Source organism: Ursus arctos, unplaced genomic scaffold, assembly GCF_023065955.2.
Source record: "Ursus arctos isolate Adak ecotype North America unplaced genomic scaffold, UrsArc2.0 scaffold_18, whole genome shotgun sequence".
NCBI lineage: Eukaryota > Metazoa > Chordata > Mammalia > Carnivora > Ursidae > Ursus > Ursus arctos.
The window spans coordinates 9,742,851-9,764,588 of record NW_026622852.1 but is presented as its reverse complement, the minus strand read 5'-3'; the positions used below and the strand labels follow the sequence as shown (position 1 = coordinate 9,764,588).

Genomic DNA, 21,738 nt, shown 5'->3' with positions numbered 1-21,738 from the left:
GTTTCAAAGAGAAGAAAGTGGTCATTTGTGAAGATGGCTGCTGAGAGGTGAAGCAAGGGGAGTCCAGAGAAGTGGCTGCTGAACTTGGCAGCATGAAGATCATCAGTGACTTTGACCAGTGAGGGGAGAAAGTGGAGTCAGCTACTTCAGGCAACTTTTCAGGATGTGTTGCTGTGAATGAAGCATAGTAATGGGGAAGAAGCTTCAGGGGCATCATGGAACTGAGAGAGGCTGCTCCTGCTGCTACTTATTTTTTTAAAGGGTGATATCGGAGTGAGTCACTTTTAAAGCTAATTTTGTTAAGAGTGAGAATGACTCTTATTTCAACTGACATGTATGTATCTTCAAATCTAGCTATTGGAAAATTAGGAACTCTCATTAGTGTCGTTTGCAGTATTCATTGTTTGGACCTACTTGGTGTTACCTAAGCAATGCACAATAAGACAAATTTGTAATGATGAAAATAAGACTGATAATTCACTACTAAAAAAAAAGACCATCAGTGATCAAAAGTCACCACTAACTCAAGCCTGTGCTAATGAAACCACCATAAACAGATTGCTTCCCAGCAATTTCAAGACTTTGAATTGTCTGCACTTTCCATTATGCAGTTGGAGCTTCGCAAAGTTGCCAAAATTAGTGGCCGGGCATTTAGGAAAATACTCAGTTACATCCTTTGGTAACCCGTATTGTGTATAATAACTGTTATCAAGGTTACCAGTGAGTAGCTCTTAGACCTGTATAAAAAGAGCTGTTGAAGGAAAGCATTGCCATTGCAAAGAAAGGAGTTACAGTTCACCCACGGGCCAAGGCACTGTGTAAAAGCAGGAGCCCAGAGTTACAGCCATTCCCTCCTGCTGATTCTTAACAATTCTAACAGACGGAAGTGAACATGGATGATCTAAGTAAAGTTTTTAACTAATCTATGGATTTCTATGGCACCTTCTGACATCGTCCCACAGTTATTGGCCAAACCATTGATATTTGCCTGTGAGAATCGGAATAATTTTGGTGTCACCATATAATCCTGCTTTCTTTGTTGTAGCTGTTTCATGAGAGTTTCAGCATCATTTCTTTGCGGGGGTGGGGGGGCAGTGATTGATCATGTTCACGTGAGGCTGCCTTAAAATTCCTGGTTTAGAAAAGAAAGTCAACTATTTAGGAATAGTTCACAAAAGTTGTTAAACCCTCTTCATATGCTTCTGGCTGTGTTTGTGAATGGATTGGTCATTAAATAGGAACCTGCTATTCAAAGTATGACTCAAATCACTGCCAGGAAGCTTCTAGAAATATAGAATATTGCCATCCTCCTTTGCTCACAGGATCAGAATCTACATTTTAACAAGATCTGCTGTTAAGTCATATTCACATTTGGAAGCAAATAAGGAATGAAGATGAGAAGAAGGGGAGGTGGTGGTGTTGCCCTTGTTGGATACAAAGGGATTTTGACATTACAGTTTCATTGTTATTTTCTTTAGAAACAACTACAAAGATTACTCCATGGAGTCCAGGCTACACTTCCGAATTCAGGCAGCTCTTCACCTCTGGAAAAAAACTTCCTCCGATTGATCAGAACATGAAGGATGGGGTTTTTCCTCAGTTAGCACTGACATCTGCGATAGACTAGAGCTTGTATTAAAGTAGAAAAGTGATCTCGTGAATGAGAGACAAAAAAATAATTTTATTGTTAATATTTTTTATCATCTGTGTGGTTTACTGTTGGTCTGCGTAAATTTTTTTTTCCTATGAAACGATGTTCAATGTTTAGTACTATCTAGAAAATTCTTATATTTTGCCTCTCCAAAAAGAATTTCATATTAGATTTGAATTGGAGAGTGAAGAAGTCTTTTAAAGGACTCACAGGTACAATCAAGTCTGATTAGATTATTTATTTTTTTTAATGTGGAAATTAATGTTTAAGTAGCAAATGGCTGATAAGTTGAGCCATTTTTAGCTTTGTTGGTCAGAGATATTTTGTTGCCTCCTATTTAAATTTAAGAGGGGAAATAAAAATCACCTACATTCAAAATAGATTACCAATAACCTGAAGTCTCCTGAATAAGACAGGCAGTGGGTGTGAATTAGGGACAGGATAATGTCCTTAATAGGTGGAAGGGAACTGTATCTAGAAAAGATGGTGAAATATAGGTTTTAGGTTTTTTTTTATTCTTCGTGTAAGTTAAAGGTGGTGACATTTTTGAGCAACTATTCTTTTTTTGAATGTACCTAAGTCTATTATAATAAAATTCAAAGAACTCTGTCTAAAGGGAAGAAAAGTCATATTTTAGAAATTATCCTCAACCTTAGCCATGAGAGTCTAAAATACGTACATTGATTATTTTTTTCTATAGGAAGCAAAGTTCCTGCTGCTTTAAATGATATGTAAAATATCAGTAATTTTTATACTCATGATGTTGGTGAGTAAGATCTAATTTTCTAATCTCTTTATCTAGCACTGTGATGGTTCCTTGTAAATATCTGGACTGTGCTTCGTCCTTTAACTGGGAAACACAATCAGGGCAGAATGTGGGGAAGAGCCTGGCTTAGCAGTTACTGGGGTGACCCTTGAGGAGCCCCCCTATTCTCTGCGTCAGCATATTTTCCTCATCTATGAAATGGAAAAAGAACAGATGACTTTTCAAGGTCTCTTTCAGGTTTTTAAATGTGCGTCTGTGTATTAGGCATTTTCTGCAAACAGTGTCAAACTGTTTAACTCAAACTATTACCACAAAGTGCGTGTCTTACTCCACAGTCCTGTCTACCCCCCCACTGCCAAGTGTTGGGGTTAATGACAGGATTGCATCCAGGGCGAGGAAAAATACTTCATGGATCCATAAATCAGGGTTTGGTCCCATTTCTGTTCTATTTTGAAGAGTAACTTATGGAAACCTCTGCAGTTTAGCAGAACAGCCCCAGATTGGGCGCCTGGAGCCCACCTCTGCTAGTCGGTACTTCCTTGACGTGGACTAAGTCATTCTTCCTCGACTCCGTTTCCCCAGTGGGGATGGCAACACACTGCTTGGTGCTCGTGGCGGCTCAGTTAGATAATGCATATGATAGCTTTTTGTAAACTGTGAAAGGCCATGTGAGTATATGAGTTGCTGTAATAATTATGGATTTTATGCACTGATAATAATATCAACACAAAAATATTGGCCGACTTTGTGGTCTCTGATGTAAAATGAAGGAAGTGCAGAAATTCAAACACCTTTAAATTTATTCATGTGTTTGGCCCTGACAATAACCCAGATTATGAATTTGCTCCTTGCTGTTCATTCCCTGCTACACGTGTCTATGCCCAGCAGGTATTTTGGTCTTGTTTTCTTTAAGGTACTAATTCTTGACCAATACTAAGGATATGTTTCCAGTGGAAGATGATTAATACAACTTGAGTCAGAGAACTAGTCCTTCAGACAGCATGGTGGGAGCTCTCGCTATGTGCTATTAATATGAATTACGTAGCTTTATTTTAAGTCCAGACAAGAGGAAATAAAATGAACGGTTATTACCATATCAGCAGTGGAAATACATTTAATAATTATTTTGTATACAACTTGAGAAATAGTAAACAATTTCCTTAGAAGAGCTTTGGTAGCATTACTTTTTAAAAGTACAAACACCCATATTGTTTTTGTGAGAACCTGCAGGTCAGAGCGGAAGTCAGTAAAAACTTATCTTTCTGGTATAATTTGAAAACAATATAAGCTATGGTGTTTATTTTTATTTTACTTTAACTCTGCATTACCAAACAAATATAAAAGAAATTCCTATCTCTCATTAGAATTGTTCCTCTATTTTTTTCTTATTTTGTTCTTATTTTTACTTCCTATTCTTTTTATTTAAATTCAATTAACAAGCCTATAGAACATCATTAGTTTCAGATGTAGTTCAGTAATTTATCAGTCGCACATAACACCCAGTGCTCATCACCTTAATGTTCATCACCCAGTTACCCCCTCCCCTCACCCACCTCCCCTCCAGCAACCCTGTTTCTTTCCCATAGTTAAGAGTCTCTCACGGTTTGTCTCCCTCTCTGATTTCTTCCCATTCCATTTTCCCCTCCCTTCCCCTATGATCCTCTGCGCTGTTTCGTGTGAGTGAAACCTCATGATAATTGTCTTTCTCTGATTGTCCTGTTCTTTTTATAGTTAACTGTTAATATGGATGATCTATCCATTGACTGTGTAATTGTTGTAATATCATTAACACTACAAATATTTATCTGTCTCCTGGCCTGTTGACGATGCCCTGGTGATGCCACTTTCATGGCGTCAGCTAATACTGCATTTTTGGAGTGACTTTGGATCCAGGGTGCTTTGTGAAGAATGAGTGCTGAAGTGACAATGTTTTATCTAATGTTTTGAGGGGCATATGTGATGGGTTTGGGCTGCCAATATGTCTGACAGTTTGTGCAATTTGTGTAGTTTTGGTATAATTTTCTTTTCTTTTTTTTAAATGGAGAGCCAGGGTTCTGATTAGTGCTGTATAAATTTTAAGACTCAAGCAAAGGTTCTGCTTTGTAGGATCAGTGACAAGGAAGGCATGACTTCCGCTTGATAATTAATGGAAGATTAACTATATCAACTCCTATGTGGACATATATTTTAATGTTTCTGTGCTTCTCCTGGATACAGGAAGGTCTCAAGTTACATAGGAAAAGGAAGCTCATTGATTCTGTTTTCTCTACAAGTGGGTAGAAGCTTTAGAGAGGTGAATTCCAAATTAATCAGCATCAAGAAAGATTTTTTAATCATTGAAGCAATCTAAGTATATTGTCTTTGGCCAAGTAGGCAGGTTAGCAGAGCTATGTGACTGTCGTTCCTACCTGGCCTGGGAACTTACAGTTGAACTTTGAGGTTCCTCTATGAGTCTTTGATAAGGGCTTCAAATCAGTGGGATGTGTATAAAGAAGAAGGTTTACCCCCTTTTGAAGACAATCGAGTATTTCTCCTTTTGAAGCTGCTGTAAGCGTAGTTACATTGTGATAGGCACTAATAGTCACTATGGTCGTTATGATGCTACTTCTCATCCTTCCTTTAAAGTGACTGAAAATAATAATTGAAAAGATTTTTGTGACTAACAGAAAGATTTTTGGAATTACTCTGATTAATCCTTCATTGATTTTTCTTTTTACGTATTTCTGTTTTTCTCCTATTCTCTCCATCTTTATCAATCATAAATACAAATGCATTTAGTTAAAATGAGTTAATGAAGACTCTAGTGATTGTTTAGATGCCCTAAGATTTTGTGATTCATAGGGCCTGGAATGAGTCTTGGGAAATTATCTCCTCCCCCACACCCAACCTCTTCAGTCCTGCTCTGTCCGGTCTCGTGGCCACTGGCCACATGGGACAATTGAGCACTTGAAACATGGCTAATGGCATGTGGGTTGGAATGATGCTGAGTGTCAGGGAGTGCTCATTTATGTGTGCTGCAGGTCTGTTTAAAGAAAAGGCCTCCCAAAAGCATGCTTCCTGGAGTTGCTATCTACTATGATCACCCAACCACCATAGTTGTATTCTCAGTTCTGGTTCAAATATGTATCTGTGAGGTTTGCTTTTTTCTGTTCAAGTGCCCATAAACTTTCATTTCATCATTTTATTCTGCAGATGATCAAGGTCATCTTTTTTTTTTTAAGATTTTATTTATTTATTTGACAGAGATAGAGACAGCCAGCGAGAGAGGGAACACAAGCAGGGGGAGTGGGAGAGGAAGAAGCAGGCTCATAGCGGAGGAGCCTGATGTGCGGCTTGATCCCATAACGCTGGGATCACGCCCTGAGCCGAAGGCAGACGCTCAACCGCTGCGCCACCCAGGCGCCCCGATCAAGGTCATCTTTGATCACTCACTCTCCCACAGCTCCTTAAATACTAGACTGAGACCTTATTTTTAACATTGTTATTTTAATCTGATTTTACAAACATTTGTCGCTTTTTCAGATGCAACAGCACAAACAATTAGAGTTGTAGAGTGATTCACCTTTGAGATGTTAGTAGGTTTTATGATTAAAATTATATATATATAAAGTAGGCTCCACACCCAGCATGGGTCCCAACGTGGGGCTTGAACTCATGACCCTGAGATCAAGACCCGAGCTGAAATCAAGAGCCAGACGCTTACCTGACTGAGCCACCCAGGCACCCCTAAAATAATATTTTCTAAGGTTAACATTATTCTGAAGAATTTGGTGTCTCAGCTATGCCAATATGACTATTTAAGGAATATTAGTCACTAGCTACCCACTTATGATTTGGCAGATAGTTTTTTTAAAGTTATATACTTTAAGCCTTTTGCTGCCTATTATTAGTATTTTTAATGTGTGTGATATACTTAAATTATATGTGTTCATGTAATTGACATTTTTAATCTCTGTAGACATGTCTAGATCAGATAGGCAAGTAGATAGAAAATAACTTATAAATATGAAATAGACAATGTTTTATCCTGCTCTTTCAGAAAGAGTGCAGGATTTTCTCCAAATTGTCTCCCCTCCTGTAGACCAGTTATTTATATATTTTTCTTTACGTATTCGATTGCTTGTTTGAAACCCTGTTCCCACTTCCCATTGTTGATAGCTTTGTCTTTTTTATATCTGCTGTCAGATTTAGTTACTTCAGATTATTGAACTTGAAATGTAAGGAAGGATGCATCAGAATTTATCATGAGGGAGAATACCTTCTCTGTTGAGCAGTTGCTATCTGATTTTGATGGCATGGAAGTCCATTCCAATCCGTTCATGACTTGAAAACGGCAGAAAGAAATGATGCAAGGACTGTTTAGTGGATTCAGAAGGCTGAGCAGGTTCTTGGCCTGATCCGTCCTAAAGGGCTGGTGCATCTAGCTTCGGTGGAAGTCTAACCCCCATTCTGTCCCATTTATAAATATATCAGATGGTAATACTGTAACCCGACCTTGCATGGAAAAATCCAAGCAGCCGCCTCACTGTATTTAATAAAGAATTCATACAGATGCCTACAGATCAGGTATTTAATAGGAAATCTCAAGGTACTTTGAAGTATAATGCTAAACTTTATGAAGTAAAACTTGTATGTTAATCCAGTAGTTCTTAGAAACACACAGTTTAAGTGATGAATGTAAGGGATGCTGGCATATCCCAGTGGGAGCTTTGGTTTTATTGCTACTTAATATTTTCTAGTAATTTTGTTTTAATTATTAGTAGTCTATTGAACACTATTAGGAAAAGAAAAAGTTGGGTCTCAGTGTAACAGAACTGATAGCCAGAGAAATTGGATACGTGAACATATTAGAGAATACTGCTTATCATTTCAGTTTTAAAGGAATTCTGTTATTTTGAGATGCTGGAAGGTCTTCCTCAATTTGAAGGGATGTGACTCCCTGCTTGGGAAATCATACAGACATCCTAATTCATTCTTGTCTTTATTGGAACCAAGTGTCCAGGTTAGTAAATTAGTTTAAACAATTTTCATTAATTACTTCACTTTTTACCTGAAATGATTTTACTCTTCATAGTGGACTGTTGCTTTTTATACAGTGATTCATTTTTTAAGGATATACTTTACATGAAAAGAAAGATTATGGTAAACATAAATCTTAGGCTGTTGATTTAATGGCTGAAGAAAGCAGTACTGTTGGGTACTTTGATTTGCAAAAGGAGAGCACACGTGTTCCACTGATATGTGCTGTCCAGAAAAATGACTTCATTCCGAACCAGTATGTCGCATTCTCATGTTGTCTAAGGGAAAATTTTTTTATAAGTAGGTAGTTTATTATTTATTCTTTTTTTCCCTTTGCTAACTGTTGACATCCAAACACCCAAATGAATACCAGCTGAGGCATTTATATGCTAGTGTTTTAAATATTTATTTGCAAATATTCATAGAACTCTTGAATTTTTTGATGCAAGTTGCTAAATCAGATGTAAAGGTAAAATATATATTTAATAAGTGAGAAGTATTATTTTATTACTGAAATTTATTTCTAAAGCAAATTTATTTTGTAGGTATTTCACTTGGGAAATTTTGCTTTGCCTTAAAACACAAACAAAATAAACCTGTCTTGTGGTCTGCTTATCTAAAAACCCTTAATGTTACCATGCCATGTAGGTGGATTTTGAAATTCTTTGAAAATGTGTATTTTTCACTTTCATTTGGATTAAACAAAAGTAGTTAGAGGTCATAGACTTTGTAAATCAGTGTGTGGTTTCTTGTTGACTCATCAAAGCTACCTGTATGTACTTTGTAATTCAATGATTTATTAGTAAAAATTGCCAACATTTTCTGTCCCTCATTCTCTTCTCATTACACTTGAACTTGGTTTCCTATCTTTTCCATTCCCAGTGGTCACAGTTTTACAGAGCAAGACATTTTTAGAAATTGAAGATGTGTGAGTTCTATGTAAGATGAATGTGTTAGTAGCATCCATCTGCTGATCAAATAGGCATTGGATCTGGTACCAGAAAGTGAAATAGATTGTAGCTATAAAAGCATTTTATCAATATAAGTCGGGAAGAAAGAAGAAAACTGTGAACTTCTGATATTTTTAATATAAAAACTGTGTTCCCAATGCGTATTTGCTTGCTGATTTTGTGTTAATGTTATCACCTATGATTTGTAAGCTAATGCTGATATGACATCCACATTTTCAACATGAAGACAACAGTTCCTGTAGCATATTTTTAACATTAAGACATTTTTGAAAACAGATGTCATCTTAGAAGTTGTATTTTTAAGTGCAAATAAATCATCCCAACTTGAAAGTCAACATGCTTTATTTTTCATTCTTCAGTATTACAGAATACCCTGCATTATTACCCTGCATTATTAGCTGTATGTGTAAGTTGCCAGGTATTCCCGGAATTCGGTATTCTTGTATTGCTACAACTCATTTACCTACAACATGCAATTGAATTGTTATATTGTTACTTAAGTAAATTCCACTTGATGAAATTAGTCTTATTGTGGTTGGTCTACACCAACACAACATCTGTTATGCTGGTGTCTAATTGTAGTGTGATGTGCACTTAACTTTTTGTTTCTTGGTAAGACTTTCTAAAACCTTTTCAGACAAATGGGAAAGTCTCTCTTTCTGCCATGTTCTTGACTGAGCAGTGGGCATGAAGAGATAAATGGGATGGCACAGTTATCTTGAGGGAGGATTACCTTGTCTTTCATCTTTTTAGAATCGATTTCATAGTTTAGAGATTTAGATTAGGTGCTAATATGTTCAGTTTAAGGAGGAATCTTTAGCATTCAGTGTAACAGTGGGAAAAAATTGGCCTCTGAGAATCAGGAGGTCTGTGTTTGAAGCTGGACTTGGCTGGGTAGTGCCATGTGATCCTCTTCCCCAACAAGTTCACTTCTCTGAACTTTGCCTAACCCCTCTGTAGAATGGGGACAATTTCACCACCTCATTCAGCTTCAGGGAAGATCAAACGAGGTATATAAGAATCACCAACAGGTAACCTAGCATAAAATGCTTTCTTCTACTCCCCTGGATGAGTTAGGGTAAGCTAACATCTGTCACAAAGCAGGTTGTTCCTGCCAGCGCGTGACTTTTCATGTTGTGATTCAGTAACCCATGTTCTTTGTCTTGTGGCTCTTCTGTCTTCAATGCATGGCTGCTAAGGTCACTCTGTCCTTTTGCATCAAGCTGCGAAAGGGGAAAAAGCATGGAGGGTTGTGTGAAGGAGGTAATGCATATGATCTGTTCATATTCCATTGGCTAGAGCTCAGTCATCTCACTTCACCTAATGATGAAAGAGGCAGAGAAATGTAGTCTGTGGGCTCAGGGAAAAAGAGGAAATGGTTATGGCCAACAGTTGGCTTGTCTCTGCTACATTCCCATTTGTGCTGCATCCACCATGGTTCTCACAGTGTGTCCCAGGCTTTCACATTTGTCTTTTTCGTTGTTGTTCTTTGGCATAAGGGGCTTGATAAATTTGGGGATGCATTAGTTATAACTCTTTGGATGGGAATAAAATCAACTTGAGCTAGTTTAAAAACAAAAACTCGAGGAAGCATCTGTTAAGTGGGTAAAGGGCGTCTTGTGGAACTCAGGGACAGGAATGTGAGAGATCCTCAGGAAGCATTTGAATTCAGATTTAAAAAGCTTTAGAGACCATTTTTACTCTGTCTCCTGTGCATCTGCTTCCTTCCCAGCGGATGAGCCTCTGCTCCTGGTTCCTAGGCTACGTCATGGGAAGAAAATGACCACAACACCGCCATGTGTTTCTGTCATGCCCCTTCTCTGTTTCGGGCCAGTGAGGGATCCACTCCACATTGTCCTCATACAGGGCCCTGGGCTGCTGGAGTCTCCACTCTGCCAGGAGAGGGAAAGAGAGCATGGTATACATGAATTGGCTCTTAGAGCTTCTACCCAGAAGTGACATAGTTCATATTCAAAGCAAATCCCAGAGTTTTACCACCTTCAGCTGGGGAGGAAACACAATGCTATGATGTGCCTGGAAGAAGTACCAGAAATGTTGGTGAACAGCACTTATGACTGCCGTAATCTAGATATTTGGCTTATTCTCCTTCCTTCCTTCACACAAAATATACTCACTTCAGCCTGGAGGGAGATACTCCCCAAATCCCATCCAGTCATGGCATCTCCATGAAATACCCTGTAGTCTATTTCAAGTCCAAATGTGGCTCCCATTGATCTGGTGACCATGAACTAAAATGTTACTTGCCCTCTACACACAACTTACATAGTAGTTGAGCAGGGGCAGGATAACCCCAATAAAAACTCCCACTCCGAATGGAAAAGTGAAGCATGGCAAACACATAGCCAACATTGGTCTGTTACAGTTTTAAAATCCCATATTTTGAGCCTCCTGACTGTGCGAATGGAGAATGCTTCTCGATTAGACCTTGATCACATTTCCTGGCAGTATCACCCTTGTCCATTGTTCTCTGTAGCATCCGGCTTCACCTCCTGAAAGAGTCTTTATTTTTCCATAATGTCTTAGGCCACATCTCAAGTGGTTATCAGGGAAATTGCCCTCCTGAGGAAGTGAGCAACTTTCTCAGAACATTTCCTGCCTCGTGATGAGGCCAAGGGATCATTTTAAGTCACAAAGTCTCATCTCTTTCAGGGCTGGTGGTTCTTTGGCAACACAGTTCTCCAAAAAATTTAGTCTGTTTTTTGTCTATTTGATTCAGTGTCATATACCAGATAACCACACCACAGTATTTCTAAGATGCCACTTTTCATTCCCATGTCCAACCTCCCTTGACTTAAGTGACTAAACTTAATATTGACTTGAGTCAATACCACCTCTGGAATCAATTTCTGTATTAATCCGAATGGGCTAGGCTATGCTTTAGTAATAACCCCCATATCTCAGCAGCTTAAAATAACAATACTTTATTTCTTGCTCTTGCTATACGTGTGTGTCAGGTCAATAGAGCACCCTGTTCCACGTTGTGGAGGCCATTGGAACCTCCACTATCCGGAATGATGCTCGTCACCGTGGCAAAGAAAAAGGAATCTGGCTTTTTCTGGTTTGTTTTAAATGCCTTTATTGAGGTATACTTTAAATACCATCAAGGTTACTCCTTTTAAGTATACAAGTCTAGATTTAGGGAATGTATACTTTTGTGCAGCCATGACCATGGCTGAGCTTTGGAACACTGCCTTCACCTCAGAAAGTTTCCTCTTGCCTCTTTGCCGTCAGTCTCCACTCCGGATTCCCTGGCCCTGGACAAACACTGACCTTTTGTCTCTATAGTGTTGCCTTTAAATAAAATTTATGTAAGTGGAATCATCCTATATATAGTCTGTGGTTTCTGGCTTCTTCCCCTTAATGTAATGCTTTGGACATTCATCCATGTTGTTGAATATAATTGTACTTCATTTTTATTGTCGAATTGTATTCCATTGTATGAATATACCCTATATTGGTTATCCATTCACCAGTTGAACATTCACGTACATGTCTTTGTGTGGACATATGTTTTCATTTCTGTTGGGTAGATACCCAGGAGTGGAATTCCTGAAGTATATGTTTAACTTTGTTGAAAATTTCCTATCTTTCAAATGGGCAGTACCATTTTGCATTCCCACCAGCAACGTAGGCAGGCTCCCATTTCCATATCCTCAAATGCTCTATGGTGCTAGTCTTTATTTTAACAGTCTGGTATGTGTGAAGTGGTATCTGTTGGGGTTTTGATGCATATTTTTTAAAATTGAGATATAATTCACATAACAAAATTCACTATTTTAAAGCACAAAATTAAGTGTATACAATTCAGTGTATTTTTTAGTGTAGTTATATGTCATACAACCATCAGCACTATCAAGTCCAGAACATTTCCATCCAGAACATTTTCATCACTCTAAAAGAAGCCCTGTACCCACTAGCGGTCCACTCTGATTCCCTCCTCCTCCCATCCCCTAGCAACCACTAATCTAGTTTCTGTCTGTGTGGATTTGCCTGTTCTGGACATTTCATATGAATGGAGTCCTATAAATAAATGGCCTTTTGTGTCTGGCTTCTTTTATTTAGCATAATGTTTTCAAGTTCCATCCATGATGTAGCATGTATCAGTACTTGATTCCTTTTTATGGCTGAACAACATTCTATTGTATCACTTCCATACTGTCTTTGTTTACCAGCTGAGGGACATTTAGGATATTTCCACTTTTAAGCTATTATGAATAATGCTGCTATGAACATTCATGTATGAGTTTTTGTGCATACATATGGTTTCAATTTTCTAAGGTATGTACCTAGAAGTGGAATTGCTGGGTCATATGTAATTGTACATCTAACTTTTTTTTTCTTTTTTAGATTTTATTTATTTGAGAGAGAGAGAGCACGAGAGGGGAGGGAGGGGCACAGGGAGAGGGAGAAGCAGACACACTGCTGAGTAGGGAGCCAGATGCATGGCTTGATCTCAGGACCTGGAGATCATGACCTGAGCTGAAGACAGATGCTTAACCAACTGAGCCACGCAGGTGCCCCTGTACATTTGACTTTTTGAGGAATTGCCAAACTATTTCCAAAGTAGCCATACTGCTACTACATTCCCACAATCAACCTATGAAGGTTCCAGTTCTTTACATCTTCACTAATTCCTTAATTGATTTTTGATTATAGCAATCCTAGTGGTATCACATAACAACTTTGATTTGCATTTCTCTAATGTCTAATGATTTTGGGCATTCTTTCATATGTTTATTGGCTATTTATATATCTTCATTGGAGAGAAATATCCATTCAAATTCTTCACTCATTTTTTTAAAGATTTTATTTATTTTAGAAAGAGAGCTTGCATGTGAGTGGGGGGAGGGGCAGAGGGAGAGAGAATCCTTTTTTTTTTTTTTTATAGTGATTTTTTATTATATTATGTTAGTCACCATACAGTACATCCCCGGTTTCCGATGTAAGGCTCGATGATTCATTAGTTGTGTATAACACCCAGTGCACCATGTAATACGTGCCCTCCTTACTACCCATCACCGGCCTATCCCATTCCCCCACCCCCCTCCCCTCTGTGGCCCTCAGTTTGTTTCTCATAGTCCATAGTCAGGGAGAGAGAATCTTAAGCAGACTCCGTGGGGCACAATCTCATGACACTGAGATTGTGATCTGAGCTGAAAGCAAGAGTTGGGCACTTAACCGACTGAGCCACCCAGGCGCCCCAATTCTTTACTCGTTTTTAAATTTTGTTGTCTCTGTATCGTTTCGTGGTAAGAGTTCTTCGTTTATCCTGGATACTAGACCTTTGTCCAATACAGGCACACCTTGTTTTGTTGTGCTTCACTTTCTTGCACTTCACAGGTACTATGTTTTTTACTAATTGAAGGTTTGTGGCAACCCTGCATTGAATAAGTCTCTTGGCGCCATTTTCCCATCACTATTTGCTCACTTTGTGTCACATTTGGTAGCACTCTCAGTATTTCAAACTTTTCCGTTATTTTGTTTGTCATGGTGATCTATAATCAGTAATCTTTACTGTTACTATAGTAATTGTTTTGGGGTGTCACAATCCCACCCATATAAGATAACAAACTTAATGTTGTGTGCGCTCTGACTGCTCCACCTACTGGCTGTTCCCCATCTCTTTCCCTCTCCTCAGGCCTCCCTATTACCTGTTACACAATGATGCTGAAATGAAGCCAATTAATAACCCTACAGTGGCCTCTAAGTGTTCAAGTCAAAGGGAGAGTCACACGTCTCTCACTTTAAATCAAAAGCTAGAAACAATGAAGCTTAGTGAGGGAGGCATATCAAAAGCCAAGATAAGCTGGAAGCTAGGCCTCTTCTGCCAAACAGCCAAGTTGTGAATGCAAAGGAGAAGTTCTTGAAGGAAATTAAAAGTGCTACTCCGGTGAACACACAAATGATAAAATGAAACAGCCCTACTGCTGAGATGGTGAAGGTTTCAGTGGTCTGGATAGAAGATCAAGGCAGGCACAACATTCCCTTCCACCAGAGCCTAATCCAGAGCAAGGCCTTAACTCTCTTCAATTTCGTGAAGGCTGAGAGAGGTGAGGGAGCTGCAGAAGGAAAGTTGGAAGCTGGCAGAGGTTGGTTCATGAGGTCATGAGGTTGAAGGAAAGAAGCCATCTCCATGACATAAAAGTTCAAAATGAAGCAGCAAGTTCTCCAGAAGATCAGGCTAAAATCATTCATGAAGGTGGCTCCACTAAGCAATAGATTTCAGTGTAGACCAAACAGCCTTCTGTTGGAAGAAGATGCCATGTAAGACTTTCATAGCTGGAGAGGAGAAGTCGATGCCTGGCTTCAACGTTTCAAAGGACAGGCTGACCCTCTTAATAGGGGCTAATGCTGCTGATGACTTTACATTGAAACCAATGTAAAGTCATCATTTGGAAAACCCTAAGGCCCTTAAGCGTTATGCTGAATCTACTCTGCCTGTGCTCTGTAAATGGGACAACAAAGTCTGGATGGCAGCACATGTGTTCACGACATGGTTTACTGAATATTGTCAGCCCACTGTTGAGACCTGCTGCTCAGAAAAAAAGATGCCTTTCAAAATATGACTGCTCATTAACAATACATCTGGTCACCCAAGAGCTCTGATGGAGAGGTACAATGAGATTGCTAATACAGCATCCACTCTGTAGTCTATAGATCAAGAAATCATTTTGACTTTCAAATCTTACTATTTAAGAGATACATTTTGTAAAAAGGCTATAGGTGCCATAGCTAGTGATTCCTCTGATGGATCTGGGAAAGTAAATTGAAAACCTAGGAAGAAGTCACCATTTTAAATGCCATTAAGAGCACTCATGATTCATGGAAAGAGATCAAAATATCAACGTGAACAAGAGTTTGGAAGAAGTGGATTCTGATTCTCACGGATGACTTCGAGGTGCTCAAGATTTCAGAGGAGGGAGTTAACTAGCAGATATGGTACAAAGAGAAAGGGATCGCGAATAATTAGAAGTGGGGCCTGAAGATGTGATTGAATTGATGCAATTTCACGTTGTTTTTTTTTAAAGAGAGAGAGATGGGGGCAGTGGAGGGGCAGCGGGAGAGGGAGAAAGAGAATCTTAAGCAGGCTCCATGCCCAGCACATGAGCCTGATGCAGGACTCAATTTTACTACCCTGAGATCGTGACCTGAGCTGAAATTAAGAGTCAGAGGCTTAGCTGACTGACACATCCAGGTGCCCCTTATGACAAAATTTTAATGACTGAGGAGTTGCTTCCTATGGATGAGCAAAGAAAGTGTTTTCTTAAGACGGAATCTACTTCTGGTGAAGATGCTGTGAAGATTGTTAAAATGACAAGAAAGGACTTAGAATATTGCATAACCTTGGTGAGGCAGCAGCAAGGTTTGAGAGGATTGTCCAATTTTGAAAGAAGTTCTACTATGACTAAAATGCTATCAAGCAGCGTGGCGGGGCATCTGGGTGGCTCAGTCGGTTAAGCATCTCCTTGACTCAGGTCCTGGGATCGAGCCCCACGTCAGGCTTCCTGCTCAGTGAGAAGCCTTCTTCTCCCTCTCTCTCCGCCTGCTGCTCCCCCTGCTTGTGCGCTCACGCTCTCTCTCTGTCAAATAAAGAATAAAACCTTAAAAAAAACCAGCATCGCATACTACGGAGAAATTGTTCATGAAAGGAAGAGTCAATCCATGAGGCAAACTTCATTGTTGTCTTATTTGAAGAAGTTGCCACAGCCACCCCAACCGTCAGCAGCCATCACTCCGATCAGTCAGCCGGCATCAGGATCGAGGCAAGACCTCTACCCGCAAAGATTACGACTCTGAATCTCAGAGGATGGTTAGCATTTTTCAGCAATCAAGTAGTTTTTAATTAAGGTATGTACATTGCTTTTTTAGACATAATGCTATTGCACACTTTAAATAGACGACGGTACAGTGTAAATGTAACTTTTATATGCCCTGGGAACCAAAAAAAAAAAAATTGACTTGCCTTATTGCAGTGGTCTGGAACTGAATCTCTAAGATCTGCAAGGTCTGCCTGTATATGATTTGCAAGTATTTTCTCCCATTCTGGGAGTTGTCTTTTCATTTTTTTGATAGTGTCTTTTGACACACATCTGAGGTGCGGTTTATCTTTTTTTTTTTTTTTTTAGGCTGCTTGTGATTTTGGTGTCCTATCTAAAAAACCATTGCCTAATTCAAGGTCACACAGGCTTACTCCTGTGTTTTCTTCTAAGTGTTTTACAATTGTAGCTGTTACATTTAGGTCTTCGATCCATTTTGAGTGGATTTTTGTGTATGATGTGACGTCGAGGTTCACCTTCATTCTTTTGCATGTGAGCATCCAATGATCCCATAACCATTTGTTAAAAAGCACACTGGCCTTTATAGCTTTCACCCACATCTTTCACCTGCATCATTTCCATTCATGTTTCATTGTCCTAAGCATGTCATGTGGTTACGCTCAGCTTCAAGGGGACGAGGAAGTACATTTCTACCACACATGTCCTTAGTTTTAAATTTACATGTTACATTTCCAGCTACACGAGATGACTCCCTTTTTCAGTGTAAGTTCCAAGTCCTTGCGGGGAGAAGGAGGGTTATTGGTCTAGCTTGGGAGAGGTTCTGACCCTCCCCTCAAATAACTGTGACCAGGGGAACAGGCTCATTTGGAACAAACGAGGCTGCTGAAAGTTTATCCTCATTGAGTGATGAATGGGATAGTTAAGGGGAAGGGATCATTATGGAGTTAGACTTACTTGACTTTGTCTATCTCAAATATTGTCTGTGAGTTTGAATCTAATTCCGATTTAGATTGTTTGGAAATTGATCTACAAGTATGTGTTCCCTGATTGTACTTTTGTTTGGCCAGTAATTTATTGAGTTCCTGCTATGCCTTTTAGTCACTGTTCCAGGCACTTGGGAAATACTAGTGAGTAAAACAGATTTCTGCCTTCATGGAGATTATATTCTAGTGCGATGAGGCAAACAAACAGTAAATGTGATAACTAAGTTACATAACATGGGGATTGACAATTTAACGCCTAAGGCCAGCTGTCTATTTTGTAAATAAAGTGTTACTAGGACATGGCCACGCCCGTTCATGTGTGTATTACCCATGGCTGCTTTGCCACGACAGTGGCAGACTTCACTAGGGATCTTCCTTGACTTACAATGGGATGACACCTAATAAACCCAGTGTAAGTGGAAAATACCCTAAGTCAAAAATGCATTTAATTCACCTAACCTGCCAAACACTATAGCTTAGCCTAGCCCACCTTACACATGCTAGGAACACTTGCATTACCCTACAGTTGGACAAAATCATCTAACACAAAACCCGTTTTATGATGAAGTATTGAACATCTCATGTAATGCATACTGAAAGCAGAAAGCAGAATGGCTGTATAGGTACCAAACGGTTGTGAGTTCTCAGTTGTTGACCTTCATGATCACGTGGCTGACTGGAGCTGCGGCTCACTGTCACTGCCCAGCATCACGAGAGAGTCTCATACTGCATTACCGCTAGCCTGGGGAGAGATCAAAATTTAAAATTCCAAGTACAGTTTATACTGAAGACTCATTGCTTTTGTTCCATTGTAAACTAAAAAAATTGTAAATCGAACTTTCGTAAGTTGGGAGCCCTCTGTAGTTGCAAGAGAGAACTTTAGGCCCACAGACTTAAAATATTTATTATTTGGCCTTCAAGAAAATATTCGCTGACCCTCTATATAGTACATAGAAGGTGATATGTGCAGGGAAGCAAAGAAAAAATAGAGCCAAGTAAAGAGAACTGGGAATGTTGAGGAAGGAAGGAGGGTCAGGTGCAATTTTAAATGAGGTGGTTAGAGCCGGCCCCATTGAGAAGGTGAAATTAGAGCAAAGACTTGGCAAAGAGGAAGGAGCCAACTAGATATCTGGGGAAAGGGTATTTCAGGCAGAAAACAAAAGCCAGTAGAAAGGCCTTAAGAAAGGAGTGTGTCAAATGCAATCAAAGAAGAGGGAGCAGACCGTGTGGCTGAGCTGAAGTGAGTGAGGGGATAATAGTAAGAGATGGGTTGGATGGGTGTCTGGGACGGAGGGGCTGAGATTTTCCTCTATTTGCAAGCTGACAAATTTAGCCTACACAGTTTTGTGGATTCTGGCAGAAGGCATGAGACTCCTGAGTCAGAGACCAAAACCCTTATTATTCGTGGCACGGCAAGAAGCATGACAGCAGCATATTTCCATCAGTTCCCCTTCCTCCGAGTCCCAGGGAGGCAATGTGCGGCCCCCAGGTGGATGCGACGTACCGGAGTCTCTCATAATGGACTGCAAGCAAACCTGCCTACCCTTTGCATGGAGGGAGATATGATCTTTGTCACACTGGATAGCAAGCAAACTGCTCTCAGCTCTGGAAGGAGATGCTGTATTTTTCCAAAGCTGCTTGCTAGCCACACATTTTTGAAAAGATTGTCTGGAACAAAGTGTTTCTTCTTGAAAGATGTGCAGAAAAGCAAGAGACCCATGGAGAATTGTCTCCCACTTGTAGGGTTATAAGGTACCTTCATGAGGTAATGGGGCCATTTAAAGAACTTTGGCTTTTATCCTGACTGAAATGAGGGGCCGCTGTAGAGTTTTTGGCAAAGGAGTGCTGTGAGCTGACTTATGATTTGAAAAGATTACTCTGGCTGCCACTTTGAGAATAGGGTGAGGTGGATAAGGGCAGAAGCAGAGAGACTTGGCGCGGGGGGGGGGGGGTTGCAGTGATGCAGACAAGAGGTAATGGTGGCTCAGCCACAGCAACTTCTTGCAAAGACAAGAGAAATGAGCAAAAATGAATTTTTGGGACTTCATCAGGATAAAAAGCTTTTGCACAGCAAAGGAAACAATCAACAAAACTAAAGGCAGCCTACAGAATGGGAGAAGATATTCGCAAATGACGTATCAGATAAAGGGCTAGTATCTGAAATCTATAAAGAACTTATCAAACTCAACACCCCCAAACCAAAAAATCCAGTCAAGAAATGGGCAGAAGACATGAACAGACATTTCTCCAAAGGAGACATACAAATGACTAACAGACACATGAAAAAGTACTCACCATTACATGGCATCAGGGAAATACAAATCAAAACCACAATGAGATACCACCTCACAGCAGTTAGAATGGCTAAAATTAACAAGTCAGGAAACAACAAATGTTGGTGAGGATGTGGAGAAAGGGGAACCCCTTTGCAGTGTTGGGGGGAATGCAAACTGGCGCAGTCACTCTGGAAAACAGTATGGAACAGTATGGGGAGGGGTTTGGGTTGAGATAAGTTAAAAATAGAACTGCTCTACGAGCCAGCAATTGCACTACTAGGTATTTATGCAAAGGATACAAACATAGTGATTCGAAGGGGCACATACATCCCAATGTTTATAGCAGCAATGTCCACAATAGCCAAGCTATGGAAAGAGCCCAGATGTCCATTGACAGATGAATGGATAAAGAAGATGTGGTGTATATATATAATGGTATATTACTCAGCCATCAAAAAGAAATGAGATCTTGTCATTTGCAATGACATGGATGGACTTAGAGGGTATTATGCTCAGCAAAATAAGTTAGAGAAAGACAAATATCATATGATTTCACTCATGGGGAATTTAAGAAACAAAACTGATGAACATAGGGGAAGGGGAGGAAAAATAAAATAAGATGAAAACTGAGAGGGAGGCAAACCATGAGAGACTCTTAACTAAAGGAAACAAACAGGGTTGCTGGAGGGGAGATGGGTGGGGATGGGGTGGCTGGGTGATGGGCATTAAGGAGGGCACTTGATGGAATGAGCACTGGGTGTTGTATGCAGCTGATGAATCACTAAATTCTACCCCTGAAACTCATAATATAGTATATGTTAATTAAATTGAATTTAAATAAAAAATTAAAAAAAAAAAGGTGATGGTGGCTCAGACCAGAGTGTGATGTTTTGGGTTTAGGCTTGGTCGACTGGAAGGATGTAGTTGCCTCAACCATCTGAGATGGGGAAAGTGACAGAGGAAGGAGATTTGGGGGGATACTCAGAAATCAGTTTTGGACAGAATGAATTTGGGGTGTCGATTAGGCATTCTGATATCGAGGGGGCAGTTGGTTAAGGGACTGTGGAATTTAGGGGAGGGGTTTGGGTTGAGATAATAAATTAGGAGCTCTCGGCACACAGCTGGTATTGAAAGCCAGGGGACCAGAGACTTTTATAACGAAGGTTCAGGGAGTGACCATGATAGTTCACCAACAATTATGATTTGGGGTGAATTATATGCTCTGCTCACCTCAAAGCTAAATCTAGCCTGTTGGGGTTCAGACTGAATAAAATTTAATACAGATGAAAATGAGCTCTTCCAATAAAACAGGGCCGTTATCTGGCTTTTTTGCAGCCTCCTAAAGGGGCAGAGTAGCATTTGAGCTTTAAGGGGAGGAAAAAAAAAAAAGCCAAGCATAAAATCTGAAATTTTAATTAAGAAAATTTGACAATGTTAAACAAGAAGCAGCTGTGAGGGGGAAGATTTGTGTGCATTTTTAGCCCCTTTTGAAAGCCTCAGATTGTCTCTGGAGCAGAATGGAGCAAATTGTCACAAATCTTGTTTTCTGAGAAACCAGTTATATCAACATTATGGCAGGCCACCACCACAGCCAGCGTGCCAAAAATAACATGCAAAGAAATGACTGCAAATCTATTTAGGATTAAGCCAGTAATTATTGTGTTTGTGATCATTTCTAAGAATTGTTCCTACCCAAATATTAAATGGAAATTAAGAAGAGCTCATTCTAGCCCGGAAAGTTTCCATTTTATTTTCCTCCTTTTCTTCACTTAATGGTTCATGTTAGTAAACTATTAATAGCTTTAAACGAAACACTTCTATGTTGAGACTAAAAGTAGAGTCACTTTAATATTTTGCAGACTTTATATTTTTCTTCATTAAAAAAGAAAGCGTTTTTTCTTTTATTTTTTGTGTCTGAAGTTACTTATGAGACTAAAGCTTCTTAAAATCCAGATTTTAAGTGTATGATCTTTTGAGGTCCTGAGGCACCAAGTATTTCCTTATTTCCCTCCATTATCAAATAAATCTTAATTTGGCCAAACATGTATTTGGTGAACTGTAGGTGAACATGGAGATGCGAGTGGCAAAAATGGGACCGATGTAGGGACAGAGCTAGACCCTCTGTCTTTTGTCCGTAAGATGGCTTCTCTGCAAAGAGATGGAATCCTTTATTCCAGGAAAGCAGTTTTTTAAGAAATGATTACAGCATAATTATTTAAATAATAATATAATAATGTTATATACTTAGTATATGTAAGTATAATAGGTATAAT

General features: G+C 39.5%; 1 protein-coding gene across 2 annotated transcripts in view; it reads left to right on the top strand.

The window, feature by feature from the left end:
• The window catches only part of TTC39B (tetratricopeptide repeat domain 39B), a 148,832-nt gene that overhangs the window by 113,466 nt on the left and 13,628 nt on the right, over window positions 1–21,738 (top strand). The window contains exon 20 of one of the 2 annotated variants that reach the window (XM_057313444.1): window positions 1,479–8,742. The exons of the other annotated variant lie outside the window; for it this stretch is intronic. Within the exon in view, the coding sequence (XP_057169427.1) occupies window positions 1,479–1,569 (91 nt within the window). The 3' untranslated portion in view covers window positions 1,570–8,742. Of the gene's footprint in view, window positions 1–1,478; window positions 8,743–21,738 lie in introns of those variants that run through there. 2 annotated transcript variants of the gene reach the window in all.